This window comes from Chrysochloris asiatica, unplaced genomic scaffold (assembly GCF_000296735.1).
Source record: "Chrysochloris asiatica unplaced genomic scaffold, ChrAsi1.0 scaffold00095, whole genome shotgun sequence".
NCBI lineage: Eukaryota > Metazoa > Chordata > Mammalia > Afrosoricida > Chrysochloridae > Chrysochloris > Chrysochloris asiatica.
Window position 1 is genome coordinate 4,355,875 of NW_006408613.1, and position 16,399 is coordinate 4,372,273.

Here is a 16,399-nt window from a genome sequence, read left to right on the forward strand (position 1 = left end):
GAAATCATTAAAATATGAAAATTTGCAAATTTCTCAACAGAATATTAGTGTTATATCTATGTATTGATGTCAAAAGTGAAATTTAAAAAATAAATATAGAATGTGCCCAAATTCTACAAAAAGTCTTCTTTTTTCTACCCTTTTAAATGTCTGTACCATCTTGATTTTTTTTTGTCTTAGCAATATGAGAAACCATTGTCTGAGATGGATCCAAAGATTCTGAGTGGAAGGAAGCTAAAGGTGGTGTTTTATCGAGTTAAAGAAATCCTGCAGTGCCATTCCATGTTTCAGATAGCACTGGCCAGTCGAGTGTCCGAGTGGGATTCTGTTGAAATGATTGGTGATGTCTTCGTGGCTTCGGTAATTAAGCTAGTGCAACAGACATTCTGTAGAGTTCTCAGTGTGCTCAAATTGCCCTTTTTTCATACTGAAATTGATACTTTCAAGTGTATATCTAGGGTCTTAAGAGTTTTTATGGTGCTTTCCATAAAAACTTGTAAGCTGACTACTAGATAGTTCTCCTTCTAGAACAATGTGACATCAAACTTCTTTGGCCAAAGTACATACATTAGACAAAAGGATCATTATGCTATTTCAGGCTCAAATGGACATTTCCCAGGAAGATTGAGATAATAAGTATCCTGATGCTTAAGGGAAACAATACATTTAAAACATTTTTTTAAATGTATGTTTTATCAAGTTTTAGATTCATGATTATAAAATCTAATGATGCTTTTTGCTTCTAAACTAGGGTTGTGCTCATTTAATGATATTAGAGAATTCTCTTATTTAAGCTTTTATACCTTAGGCTTATATAGAGAGTTCACTTTATCTGTGCGTAATTCTCCCTGCCTAGTTACAGTCAAAACATGTTATGAGGAAACATCTAGATGCTTTTCTCAAATTTTTACTCTCTGATCCAGACTTTTATGTTGTGAGGATAGTCTTTCAGCCCTGAACTGTGACACAGGACGTAATGGAATGCAAGCTGGTGCAATACAAAGACCAGTGAATGGCTGTATTAACATTTCCTGGCAGAAGAAATGGTTAGCTGCCTGGAAAATATCAGCAACAAGTATCTGCATCAGGCTGTACTGGATCAATTTATGCATTGTATGTTGCTTAGATTTTATTTCGATGGAGAAAATTATTGATATAACAGATTGTATTTTGTCACTGATTTTAAGATGATAATGCTATCAAAGGGATATAAGTTCAAAGTTTATTTTTAAAGTTTGTTTTTGAAAAGTGCTTAAATGAATACTGTAAGAATGATACAGGAAACCTTTTTTATATACCAATTGTTTGTGTGCTTAATGGAGTGTATAAATTACAGGACACTTTGAACATACCATAGAAAAGTTATGACTAAAACATTTGCATAATACCCTTCAAGGACTTCATAAACAGCATGAAAAGAAATATTACATATGTAAATATACTTTTATTATTGAATTTTCCAGATACTTTATATTTCAACTTCAACTTTAACTGCATCCCTCTTCTTAAAATATTTGTCTTGAGAACATAAAAAAAAATAATAAAAGCATGTTTTTAAAAAATATGTGATTTAGGTGAAAGTATTAATTCTCTAAGTGACAGCTCTATCAGACCTCTACTTAATGGTGTTGCTATCTGTCCTTAAGGATTTATGGAATATTAGAAGAATAACATGGAATAATTGTTTCTTTTTTTGAAAGTTGATTCCAAGGGCAAATATTTCTGCCTCTTGAAATATTTGTGTTTTCACAAAAGTGAACATGAATGACCTTTTACATAAAGCTGGAAAATCAGAAAAGGTAGCAGTGGTCTTCCTCTCCTAATGAATTTCCAGATAATGGTTAATACCTGGTTGACAAGATATTGTGCTGGTCATATACCGAGAGTCACGTGACATTCTTACTTTGTGGTAGGATCCATGAAATGAAGTGTAGTTAGGAATTTAAAGGAAAACATCTCTAATCATCTTTATAAATCTTATAGTCAGAACCGTTTTTTAAACGAAACCCATACTGCCTTAGTTTTGAACATTTATGCCTAACAATGCATTATACCAGTTTTTTTTGTTGTTGTTGTTAATTGTGAATTATGTGATAGTTTACATGGGAGAACATTAGTTTTACATTCATCCTATTGTATATCATTTCAGTGGCATGGTTACAATCCCGTCCATGCATCATTAACCAAGCACAGGGTATACCCTGCAAACCTGCTCCTCCCTCCCCGCAGTCCTCAGCACACAGTCCCTCTCCCTCTCTGGGTCTAAAGTCCCCAGCTGTTACACCTCTCCACATCATCATCTCTGGCATCACTGTTTCTCTGGGTAGGGTCTCGCACTCCGCTCTTCTCACTTAATAGTCTAAGGGACCTCCGCTTCTAGACTGCAAAATTAATCACTCTCCTCTTGCTACAAAACATCTACCTTTATATTTCCAACCCTCACAATCAGTCCTGATAACAATCATTCACTATTGTATCACAAGAGACCTATCTGCATTTCCTTTCATTAGCCCCGCCTAGACAGATTGGATACTACTCAGTGGAGATTCTACCTTCCTCCATGCTCTCTGGATCTAGGCTCCCTCTTGAAAGCTTGTAAGCCAGTCACTTCTTGCCTTTGAAGCCCCACCATTTGGGGTAGCCAATGTCCAAGTTTCCCATCCCTGTCTACTCTGTGTATGGAGGGGGTGGGAATGATCCTTGCTGTAAAGATTTGTTCCCTCTTTTGAGCTACTGCATCCATAAGGTGTAGGTCAAGTTCATCAAATTGTATCAGATTACTCTTTTTTCCCTCTTCTTTCTTCTTCTAGTTGAGCTTTGATCATCCAGTCATTGAAGCCAGGTCAAGTGGGTATTATCTGCAAGTGTGGGTATTCTTGTGCATATGCTCTCTTTTATCAGCTGGACAATTCACTCTCCACTCTAGTCCTCTGTGGCTATGTCACTGACTCTGGGCCCAGGAGTCCCCAGGTTTTGCCACACTGCTGGCCAACCAGGGCTCCACCTGGGTTCACAGAAATCTATGGAACATTATAGGGCTTAGCTCGCAGCTTCATTGCTGTTTTTCCCTCACTTCCCCTTATTGGTGATGAATGTGGTCACCAATCAGAGCATGTACTCCCATTGAGTCTTAGTCTTGGAAGGGGGTTTGCTCTGAGGATACCTGACCACTTGCCTTGATGTCTCCTGGGTAAGCAACTTGGTTGTTCTTGTAGCATTATACCAATTCTTAACAACACTGTATCTGTCAGAGTAGGACTGCTATGGTTTTCAGATATAGGTTACCAGGCCTTTCTTCTGATGTACACCTAGGTGGACTTGAACTTCTAACCTTTTGGTTTGCATCTGAATGTGTTAATTGTTTTCACCATCCAGGGACTCTAAAAGTGCATTTGTTGTTGTTAATTACCTTCAAATTTGTTCTGACTCATAGTGACCCTCTGTAGGTTTTCCAAGGCTGTAAATCTTTACAGAAGCAGAAAGTCTCATCTTTCTCCTGAGGAGCAGCTCGTGGGCTCAAACTGCCAACCTCGTAGTTGGTAATTCCATACTTATCCTATAGCACCACCAGCGTAAATGCAAATGAAATTGGGATCTGTAAATTTTCCTGACAAGCTTATTTTTTTTTAAAAAAAGGCACACAATCATATAAAATAAAATTTATCCTATGAGAATGTCATAGTGAATTAAAGTCTATCTCTCGGGCAAACATCAATTTTTTTGTAATTTTTTATTTTAAATTGTAAAAGGGAGCATTTTGACTCTATATATCATTAATATTTCTCAATTCTCTCCTATATTTTAGTTTTCTAAATCCATGGTACTGGATGCTTATAGTGAATATGTCAACAATTTTAGCACAGCTGTGGCTATCTTAAAGAAAGCATGTGCTACAAAGCCTGCTTTCCTTGAATTCCTAAAGGTAAGTACAATTTTTTAAATATAGTTTGATTTTAACATCCTCTGATAGCAGCTTCCATGTCAAACTACTTGATAATGAAACTTGACCAAGCTTTGCATCTAAGTGTGTAGTGTTGTTTATTATGAAGATTTCAATACAAACAAGCCCTAGGTATTATAGTAATGCTAGAAGTGAAGATCAATACGAGGCGGTGGCATTTGTCGAGGTCCTATGTCGGGGTCCAGCCTTGAAAAGGAAGTGTGGGTGTCATGAAGAAGGGAGATCTGGTGGTGAAAGGGATAGAGAAAGAGAGAGATGAAATATATACAAAAAAGACACAGATATGATGCAAGCTGGCAGGTAGGCAGATCTGCAAACATATTGCCTAGCATTGCACACAGAACTCACTCTACCTCAGTCTTTTATTCTCTTTTTTAGGGAGGGATTTGTTACAAAGGAAGGATGTAATTCACAAAAAGAAGATGTGATTCTTTAGATAAGATAGGATACAGAACTGAAATGTGATTAATCATTCAAAACAGGACATAATGATTCACAGGAACAACTTTTAAGATATTTTCATGGTTTTCTTAACAATCTAACATTTTTATTTTTACAGAAAAAAGGTTCAATCAAGCTGTTATATATTAACTTTTAGGCTTAAATGATCTAGAGCAGTGACATGCGGTTTCTCAAGGATACTTAACATAAAGCAAGGTTCCTGAAAGGAGCCAAGCTGTCTCTGTACACTTTGCAAACTTTTGTTTGTGAGCAAGATCTCAGGCACCGGGCTTCATTTATCTATATCTAAAATGCTACATTGTTCTCAATTATCACATTTATATATACTTTCAGGAGGAAGGAGAGCATCTGGGTTAAACTGATTATATTCAGAGGCGGTTTAATGGGGCTGCCACTATTATCCTCTAATCCAACATTCCCAGAATTTACCATTCCACTTTATTTACAAACCTTGTGTAGTTTTTCTCTAAAAACCTTTTCTCATATTCCCAATATACTTGTTCCTGGCCTTTCTGAATTATCTGAGGACACTTTTACTGCCTCGGCTCTAAAAAGAGGTTTCAAACCCGTTATTGTTCATGGATATCAAACATAACTGAATAATCAAATAAGGAACAGTTCTGATATTCATCCCAGGTGGCTATCACTTGTTCCTCAGACAGATTTGTTCCCAGGACTCTACACACTGCCAACACAGTGGAGGCATTAAGAGAGGCATTGTAAAAGAAACCATTTTCTCAGAATCTACAGTTACTGCAGTTAGAAGCATAAAATGAACAATATTAGGACCAAAGAAAATTATACAGAGGTAGCCAACCAGTGAGTTTGCAAAAACCAATGAACCCAGAACATCAGGAGGTCACTTCCTTGGCCCTCAGGGTCCATGGCTTGTAATCCTGAGAAGGGCCCCAGTAATGGATTTTCGGCCATGTCACAGGGCCACTGATCAACCCAGGGTCTGTGTATGCTGACGCCAGCAGGCATTTGTTGTTGTTGTTGTTAGGTACATTCCAGTAGGTTCTGACTCACAGAGACCTTATGCACAACAGAACGAAATGCTGCCTGGCCCTGTGCCATCCTCAAAATTGTTGTTAAGCTTGAACCAATTGCTTTTACCACTGTGCCAGCCTGTCTGGTTGAAAGCGGTCTTCTTTTTTGCTGACCCTCCATTTTACCTAGCATGAATGATGTCCTTCTCCAGGGACTGGTCCCTCCTGACAATATCTGAAGTTTGAGAGGTGAAGTCTGGTCATCTTGGCCTCCAAATAGCATTCTGGCTGTACTTCTAATACAGTTTTGCTTTAATTCTTCTACTGTCTTCATTATTAACTGCTCAACTTTTACATGCATATGAAGCTATTGAAAATACTGTGGCTTGCATCAGATGCACTTTAGTCTTCAAATGGGTATCTTTGCTCTTGAAAACTTTAAAGAGGTCTTGTGCTGTAGAGTTGCCTAATGTTATACATTGTTTGATTTCTTGACTGCTGCTTCCATGAGAAATGGTAGTGGATTCAAGGAAAATGAAGTCTTTGACAACTTCAGTGTTTTCTCCATTTATCATGATGTTATTTATTGTTCCAGTGGTGAAGATTTTTGTTTTCTTTACATTAAGGTGCAACCTATACTGAAGGCTGTGGTCTTTGATCTTCATCAGCAAGTATTATAAATTCTCTTTGCTTTCAACAAGCCATGTTGTATCATTTGCATATCGCTGGGTTGTTAATGAGTTTTCTTCCAATCCTGATGCCATGTTCTTCTTCATTTAGTCTAGCTTCTCAGAGTATTTGCTTAGCATACAGACAGAATATGTGTGAAGAAGAATACAACCTTGTGCACACCTTTCATAATTTTAAACCATTCAGTATCCCCTTGTTATATTTGAATAACTGCCTCTTAGTCTATGTACAGGTTCCTCATGTGTACAACTAAATATTCTGGAATACTCAGTTTCTGAAATGTCCATAGCTTGTCATGATCCATGCAATTGAAAGCCTTTGCATAGTCAATAAAGTATAGGTAAGCATACATCTATTATTCTATCCTTTCAGCCAAGCTCCATCTGGCATCAGCAATCATACTTTTCATTCCATGTCCTCCTCTGAATCTGGCTGAACTTCTGGCAGTTCTATTGCTGCATTTTTGAATTACCTTGAGCAGAATATTCCATCAATGTGCTATTAATGATATTGTCTGATTATTTCCACATTTCATTGGGCCACCTCTTCTTGGGGTGGGCACAATTATGAATGTCTTTCAATCATCGGCCAGGTAGCTGTCTTCCAAGTTAGCTTAGATGAGTAAGTGCCTCCAGTTCTGTATCAGTTTGTTGAAAGATTTCGATTTGTATTCCATCAACTCCTGGAGACGTGCTCTTTGCCAAAGCTTTCAGTGCACCTTGGACTTCTTTGTTCAGTACCATTGGCTCTTGATATTTGCTATCTTTTGAAATGGTTGAGCATCCTCTTTTTTTTTTTTTTTTTTGGTACAGTGGATCAGTTTTTTTTTTCTTTCTTTTTTTTTTTTGATGCTTCCCACATATTCAATATTTTTCCCATAGAACCTTCAATATTGCAAGTTGAAAATTGGAATTTTTTTCTGTTCTTTTAGCTTGAGAAATACTGAACCTGTTCTTGCTTTTTGGTTTCTAACTCCAGGTTTTTACACATTTCATTATAATACTTGACTTTGTCTTTTCAAAGTGCCCTTAGAAGTTTTCTGTTCAGCTCTTTTACTTCCTCTTTTCTTCTATTTGCTTTAGTATCTGTACAGTGGAGAGCAAGTTTCAGAGTCTTCTGACATCCATTTTGGTCTTTACCCTCTTTCTTGTCTTCTTAATGACCTTTTGCTTTCTTCATGTATGATGTTCTTGATGTCATACCACAATTCTTCTGGTCTTCGGTCATTAGTGCCTACTGCATCAACTATGTTCTTGTGGTAATCTTTGAATTAAGGTGGGATATGTTCAAGGTCAAATTTTTACTCTCTTGGATTTGTTTTAATTTTCCTTAGCTTCAGTCTGAACTTGATTATGAGCCATTATTCATCTGTTCCATGGTCTGTCCCTGGCCTTGTTTTGGCTGATGATGTGGAACTAATCTCTTCCCACAGATGTAATCTGTTTGATTTGTGTATACCACCTGGCAATGCCCATGTGTACAGTTGTCTTTAATGTTGCTTAAAAAAGGTATTCATTATGAATAAATTATCGGTCTTTCTAAATTCTACCATAAGATCTCCAGCATTATTTCTATCACCAAGGCCATATTTTCCAACTATTGATCCTTCTTCTTTGTTTCCATCGTTTGAATTCCTATCACCATGCAATGCATTGCATGTTTGACCAATTTCACCCTGAAGATATTGGCAGAATTCTCCAATTTCATTATCACTGGCTTTAGTGGTTGATGCATAAATCTGAATAATTGTGGTATTAACTGGTCTTCCTTGAAGGCATATGGGTATTATCCTATCACAGACAGCATTATACTTCAAGACAGATCTTGATATGTTCTTCTTGGTAATGAATGTGAAGCCATTCCTCTTCAATTTGTTATTAACCATATGATTGCCAATTCAAAATGGCCAGTCCCAGTCCATTTCAGCCCATTAATGCCTAGGATATTGATTTTTATGCATTGTCTTTCATTTTTGACAACTTCCCAATTTTCCTAGTTTCATACTTTGTACATTAAATGTTCTGATTATTAATGGATGTTTATAGCTGTTTTTTTAGTTATGCCCCATCAGCAAATAAAGGCCCTGAAATCTGTACTCCATTTGCATCATCATGGTCAACTCTACTTTAAGGAGGAAGCTTTACCCCAGTCAATTGTTGACTGCCTTCCGATCTGAGGGATTCATTTTCTGGCACTATATCTTACAATATTCTGCTGTTATTAATAATGGTTCAGTTTTCAAAATTCAATTTTCAATATTCTGGTACTAAGGAACTCTGGTAGCATAGTGGTTACCAATCAGGCTGCTAACCTCGGGAGAAAGATGAGGCTTTCTGCTCCTCAGCCTTGGAAACCCTGTACAGGGTCACTATAAGTTGGAACTGACTCCATGGCACATAACCACCACCATCTTGCAGTATTTTACTATTATTAAGGTTTTCAGTGGTTAATCATTCAGAAGTAGTCCATTTTCCGTCTTCCTAGTCTCTCTTCGTCTAGAAGCTGAAACCTTTCCATCATGGGTATATTTAGCTGGTATTTAAAATACGGTGGCATAGCTTCTAGCATCAGAGCAACATGCAAGCCAGTACAGTATAACAAACTGACAGACGAATGGTAGAGGCTGTAGCATAGCTTTTTAAAAATAACTTTTATCTACTATTTGTAAAAGTGTGTACTTTTAAGTTGTTGTTGTTGGTAAGTGCGTAGAGTCAGTTCTGACCCATAGCAAACCTGTGTAAGGTTTCTAAGGAGTGGCTGGTGAGGTCGTTCAAACTAACATTCCAGCACATTAACCCACAGCGCCATACCTTAGGTGCCACCAACTTGACTCTGGCTGGATAGATATAGTAACAGACAAATAGTTAAGATCAGTACCCCAAAGATTGTTGGCTAGTTCTTTCTATTCTTCAGCCTGATATTAGGAATAACACAAACAGCATTTAGATTCTGTGTTGATAAAGGGCCTCTCTGCGTTCAGAGTTAATAAGCAAGTGTCTGGAAAGGCAAGCCCCCTAAGGGTAAGCGTTCACAGTTGGTGGAAACATTAGCTTTTTGTTCCCCTGATGTTGAATGGAGATAACCGATAACCTTCCTCTGGGATTATCTGACTTTGAAGTTATGATGAATGTTTCCTGACTTCCTTTAAAAAAAATTCTTAATGAATATGTATTTATGTTATTTCATCAGCTGGCAGGGGTTTTTCCTAGTCATAGATACATACCAAATCCTGTGATGTAAATATGACAGAAAAGTTTGCTGTATATTTGAGCCAAATTAATTCCCTTTCAAAAACTATAGCCATTCATAGTCGCTCAGAGTTTTACTTGCATGAAGCTCTAATTTGCATTATAAAACCTTGGAACAAAGTGTGTTCTTGTTACTTGAACTGTATTCTTAGAAACTTCTGTTACCTGGAGTGAGTGAACACAGGCCAAGTGTTTTTTGCCAACAGCAATGTTTTATTAAAGCTAAACGATATTTTCTCTTTATTTATTTAGCAGAATTAGTGATTCTTGCTAATGCTAGAACAGAGTAAGTAGGTGGCCAGTAAAGGTTTGCTAAATGATTAAATCAATTCCCAACTTTGAAGATTTGTAGTGCACTGTGTACTTTTGATCTTGCAGCATTTGTTTTTCTTAGGGAAAAAAAAGTGCTGAATAAATTCTTAAAATATTTCTACGGAGAGTTTCCTTAAGGTCTTTCTGATGCTAATGCTAAGGAGATTTCAATATTGGCAGCAACAATGCCCACTGATCACCTCAACACATAACAGGCATGCTACCAAATACCCTCTCCCTGCTTTACACACACTACCACAACTACCATTATCAACAACAACCACTACCAACCACAACCAAGCACCACTACTACAGACCACCCCCACCACCAACCACCACTAACAACAACAACCATAACTAACAAACAACAACAACAGCCACTACCACCACCTCATGCAGTTCTTCCAGCTAGATATTTCTAATCCCTATTTATAGTTCCAGAGTCCTGGTGTGGTGCTGTAGGTTAATGCGCTGCACTTCAGAGTCAGTTTGAACCACAAGGTTGGCAGTTCAAACATACCAGCCGCTCCTTGGAAACTCTATACAGAGTCACTATGAATTGGAACAAACTCGATAGCACTTAACAACAACAACAATTTATAGTTCCACCTCTTATTTGTCAGTGTGTTGCATGTTGCTGTTTTTCATGTTGCTGTGATGCTGAAAGCTATACTATCAGTATTTTAAATACCAGTAGGGTCATCCATGGTGGACAGGTTTCAGCTGAGCTTACAGACTAAGAGACTAGGAAGAAGGAGAAGTGGATTATTCCTGAATGTTCAGCTATTGAAAACCTTAGGAATAGCAGCAGAACATTGTCAGATAGAGTGCTGGAAGATGAGCCTCTCAGGTGGGAAGGCACTCAAAATATAACTAAGGAATAGTTAGACGCCTCCTCAACGTATAGGTAACTGTGATGACATGAATGGAGTAAAACTTGCTGGATCTTAATTTGCAGTTACGGCACTACTCAAAATGAGGAGAAACAGCTGTAAACATCCATTAATAAGTGGAACATGGAATGTATGAAATATTAATATATGGAGCTTGGAAGTTACCAGAAATAACACTTCAAGACATATTATTAAGTACATTACTGTCTGTGACAGGATAATATCTGTATACTTACAAAGAAGACCAGTTTATACCACTGTTATTCAAATGTATGCACCAAACACTCAGGCTAGTGATGATGAAATTGAAGAATTCTACAAACTTCTTCAAAGTCTGACATTGATCAAAAATATAATCAAGGTATACTGATAATTATTGGTAACTGGAATGCGAAGGCTGGAAACACAGAGAGGATCAGTAGTTGGAAAATATGCCCTAGGTGATAGAAATGATGCTGGAGATCCCATGATAGAATTTTGCAAGACCAATGATTTTTTCATTGCAATACCATTTTTAGACAACATAAAAGGTAACTATGCACCATGGCCCTCAACAGATGGAATACACAAGAATAAAAGTAACTACTTCTCTGAGAAGAGAAGGTAGAAAATCTCAATATTATTAGCCAAAACAATACCAGGGGAAATCAGTGGAACAGACCATCAATTGTTCACATGCAATTCAGACTGAAGATGAAAGAAATTAAAACAACTTCACGAGAGTCAGAAGGTGACCTTCAGTATATCCCACTTGAATTTAGAGACGTTTTCAGGAACAGATTTGATGCATCAGATACTAATGACCAAAGAACAGAAGATCTGTGGGATAACATCGAGAATATCATACAGGAAGAAAGCAAAAGTTCATTAAAAATACAGAAAAGACAAAAATGGATGTCAGAAGAGATTTTGAAAACTGTTCTTGGTAGTAGAACTGCTAAAGCAAATGGAGGACATGAGGATGCAAATGAGTTTAATAGAAAATTTCAAAGGGCAGCTCAAGAATACAAAATCAAGTATTATAATGAAATGTGCAAAAACTTGGAGTTAGAAAACCAAACAGGAAGAAAATGCTTGGGATTTCTCAAGCTGAAAGAACTGAAGAAGACACTCAAACCTCAACTTGCAATATTAAAGGATTCTGTGTGCAAAATATTGAATGATGCAGAAAGCATCAAAAGAAGATAGAAGGAATGCATAAAGTCACTGTACCAAAAAGAAATGGTTCAACCATTTCAAGAGGTAGCATTGGTACTGATGGAAGAAGTCCAAGATGCACTGGTGAAAATTGTCAGCATTGTCAGAATACGAATGGAAATCATTTAACAAATTGGGGCAATGCTGGAAGTGATCACTCTTCTATGCCGAGAAATTTGGAAGACAGCTACCTGGCCAAATGGGAGAGAGCCACATTTGTACCATTCCAAAGAGAAGTGACCCAATATAATGCAGATATCATCAAACAATATCATTACTATCACATGCAAGTGAAATTGTGCTTAACATAATTCAAAATTGACTACAATAGTACATCGGCTGAACTGTCAGAAATTCATTCCAGATTCAAAAAAGGACATGGAACAAGGTTATATCATTGCAGATGTCAAATGGATCTTGGCTGAAAGCAGAGAATACCAGAAAGATGTTTGCTTGTATTTTATTGACTATGCAAAAACTTCCTTCTGTGTTGATCATGACAATCTAACATTTCGAAGAATAAATATTCCAGAATACTTAATTGTGTTCATGCTGTTATTAAGTGCCATCAAGTCAGTTCCAACCCATAGCGACTCTGTATAGGGTTTCTGAGGAGCAGTTGGTGAGCTTGAACCACCAACCTTGAAGTTCAAATGGCTTTGCAGTCTGACACACCTGTATATAGACAAAGAGGCAATTGTTTGTACAGAACAAGGGAATAGCAAATGATTTAAACTAAGAAAGGTATGTGCCAGGGTTGTATTCTTTCACCATATTTATTCAATCTGTTTGCTGAACAAATAATCCAAGACTGGATTATATGAAGAAGAATATGGCATCAGACTGGAGGAAGACTCATTAACAACCTGCCATATGCAAATGATGCAACCTCGCTTGCTGTAAATAAAGAGGATTTAAAATATTTGCTTATGAAGATCAATGATGACAGCCTTCAGTATGAATTGCACTTCAATGTAAAGAAAACAAAAATCCTCACAATTGGACCAATTAAATAACATCAGGATAAATGGAGAAAAGGTTGAAGTTGTCACAGATTTCATTTTGCTTGGATCCTCAATCAACACTAATAAAAGCAGCAGTCAAGAAATCAAACGACATATTATATTAGGCATATGTGCTGCACACGACCTCTTTAAAGTATACTAGAACAAAGATATCAGTTTGAGGACTAAGGTGCTCCTGACTCAAGCCATGGCATTTTCAATATACATATAGAATTTGGATAATAAATAAGGAAGACCATAGAAGATTTGATGCATTTGAGTTATGGTGTTGGAGAAGAATTTTAAAACGTACCACTGATGGCCAGATGAACAAACAAACCTGTTTTAGAGGAAGTACAGCCACAATGCTCCTTAAAAGCAAGAATGGTGAGACTTTGTCCCCACTACTTCAGACATATTATCAGGAATGAGCAGCCTCTTGAGAAGGACGTCATACTTGGTCAGTGCTAAAAAGCAAGACCTGCAACCAGATGATTTGGCATAATGGCAGCAGAAATGGGTTCAAGTGTTACAACAGTTTCAAGGATGGCACAGGACTGGGCATTGTTTCACTCTTGTCTATAGGGTTGCTGTGAGTTAGTTAAGGAGATTGAGCTGCAGAAAATGATTAAATTATTGGTCCAGTTTATACAGTTAGTACTCAACAAAACTGAGTTGGCAATGTGTGTCATTCTGTGCACTTCTGCACTACCTAGCAGCCTTAGCTGAAATTAACTGGATACCCTGGTAGTGTAACTTCAGGGTCAGACCCATGGGGCTTTGCCTCAAGCATAATCAGACATCTCATAAGGTGCTCCGTGAAGTGGATGAAGGCACTACTGTTGCCTACCTGCAAGGAGGAGAGACACTTCAGGCATCAAGACTTCTGCTGTAGCAACAGAAAACCAGTTGCCGTCAGCAACATATGGCAATTCCATGTGTGTCGGTATAGAGCTATGTTTTATAGGGTTTTCAATGGCTGAATTATTGGAAGTAAGGTCTTTCTTTAAGTGGTTTACATTGTTAGCATGTGCTGCTGCTAACAAAAAGGTTGGAGGTTCATTCCCTCAGAGGATCCTTGAAAGAAAGACCTGGAGATATACTTCAGAAAAAAAAATCAATCATGGAAAACTATGCCGAGTACTCTATCCTGGCACATATGAAGATTCCTGGAGTCAGAGTCAACTCCATGGCAACTAAAGTCAAAACAAAATAAAACAGAAACCAACAGAGGGACTGCTAACCTCTCCTGGTGGCAAACTTTGAAGCCAGTACACAGACCACCTGGAGTCCCCCTGGCCCCTCCACCGTGGGGTGAATTTTTACTACCTAGAGTTAAGTTTATAGTTGTGAGATTTGGCTCTTACACAAAACATCAGCAAATAATCTAGAGCATTTTCTAACACAATAGGTGTAGAAAATCTGTTGAAACACATTTTAATGAAAATGTCTTCATAGAGTTAAATCTAGTGCCTTAGTCAGCAAAATGTTGGCTCTTCCTACCCAGTTAATTCTTTCCTAAAACTTTAATTTGTTGTGTTGCACAGACAACCTTAAAACTTGGGGGGAGAATATGGTTGTCTTGAAATATGAGTCAACAATTAAACTTTCTCATTGCAGCAGTGCCAGGAATCAAGTCCAGATCGAATTACACTCTATAGTTTGATGATGAAACCGATACAGAGATTTCCACAATTCATTCTGCTGCTTCAGGTAAATGACATTATGTATTCTCAGTTTAGTTAGACCAATCATCCAATTTCTGTATAATTCATTTTAAAAGTATTTGTTTTTACATTGTAAGCACTGCTATCTCCTTTTGTAGACAGCAGCATCTCACCCCTATTCTTCATTACTTCTCTAGTTAGGTCATAGAAGGGTATAGTGGGAAGGGCTCAGGGCAGGGAACTCTGCTGGGAATCTGATCTTAAACATGGTGGAGCTGGTCAGCCTCCACATTCACAAGACCCTGGGCCCCATGAGTCCTGGCCTAGGAAGGGAACACAACTGGACATGTCTTTCAGATTGTCACATGTGTCCCAAACACTGTTACTTTAGCATGTACTCTCATGTACTATTTAATAGGGCCACAGTGATAATACACAGGTTACTAGCTGTATGATAATGGTTCCTTTCCTAGATGTACCAGGTCCTGTTCTAGAATTATGTGGGAAAAAAGTGATTTACTTCTTTGTGCCCAGAAGGGATACACAGATTTGGAAAACCTAGAATAGATTTAAACAAAGTGTTTATAAATTGATTCAACAAGACATCATAGGTATGGGAGATAAAAAGAAAAAGATAGTTCCTAGTAGATCCTACATGTTTTTAAACTAAGGATTTGAAATATTTGTTGTTATAAGCAGTAAAAAAATAATTTGGAATGTTTGAAAGGATACAAAATATCTTATTAGGAAAATCTTTTTCATTGTGTTTGATGTGTTGTGAGTTTGAATACTTACTAGTAGACTTTCAATTCTATCCTAAAACTCTGTGACACTGTCAATTGCAATTTAAGGCAATCCCATATATGTCAGAGTAGAACAGAGTAAAGACTCTGTTCAACACTTACCTTATTTAAATTATTGGCATGCAATTTGAAAATTATATTTTAAAGGAGGCTCTACTCTGGCTTTTATCTATGTCAGTTTCTCAGTGATAGTGCTCTTTAAATTCCATCAAATGGACTTTTTTTTGACTAGCCTGCATACTAAATTGATAAAAGATTAATTATTGAAATTGTCCCTAGAAATAAACTATCAGTTTGGGAATATTACTAACTCCTCTTTGATTGGAATTTTTTTAAAAAAATCATTCAAATGTGACAGAAACATCTACTTTTTAAATATTAGTCATAACTCTGAAAAAAAGGATGCATACTAAAATATTATTATTGGCTATTTTTGCAGTTAGGCTTCTAGGTGATTTTCATCTTACTCATTTTAATGTTTTCTAATGTATGTGCAGTTAATCTATATTAGAGTGTTAATAACAAAAGCTGTTTTTCTGTTCTTCTTTCCTCTAATGTACAAATTTTACTGAGGTCTTTTGATATACAAAAGACACTGTTAGGGTCACTGAAGCTTTAAATCTTTAAGGGAACAAGGTCCGTTTGAACTGCAGGATTGGTGGTTCAGATTCACCAGCCACTCCTCAGAAACCCTATGCAGGATTGCTATGAGTTGTGGGGAAATAGCAATGAGCATGAACGATGCTGTGTCTGATCTGAATGTTGTATTTGGGGTAGTGAAAATGATTAAGTGAAACAATGATGGTTGGAACTCTAAGGTTCCAAAGCACCTTGGAGGAAAGGACAGGTGATCTGCTCTGGAAAGATTACAAGCATGAAAGCTCTCTAGAGGACAGTTCTACTCTGAAACACTTGATATCACCATGAGTAGGAATTGACCCAAAGGCATCTGGTTTCGATTTTTGTTTTGTTTTGTTTTGTTTTTCTTTCTTTCCTTTATTGTGGTGAGGAAGAGAGATATCAAACAACAAATTAGACAGTTACTTATTTAATTAAAATTGTGATGTGTCACAACGTGAACCATACAGTACTATAGTTTATAGCATGGGGACCTAAACTACATATACACATCTTGTATTACCGTGCAATTGTGCTGAATAGTTTTAGTAATGT

The 16,399-nt window shown here is 37.2% G+C and overlaps 1 protein-coding gene across 1 annotated transcript in view; it reads left to right on the forward strand.

Annotated features, from left to right (window-relative positions):
* The window catches only part of ARHGEF10 (Rho guanine nucleotide exchange factor (GEF) 10), a 234,765-nt gene that overhangs the window by 67,439 nt on the left and 150,927 nt on the right, over positions 1-16,399 (forward strand). Inside the window, exons 12-14 of the mRNA XM_006866721.1 lie at positions 181-360; positions 3,806-3,922; positions 14,377-14,469. Of these exons, the coding sequence (XP_006866783.1) occupies positions 181-360; positions 3,806-3,922; positions 14,377-14,469 (390 nt within the window). The remainder of the gene's footprint in view (positions 1-180; positions 361-3,805; positions 3,923-14,376; positions 14,470-16,399) is intronic.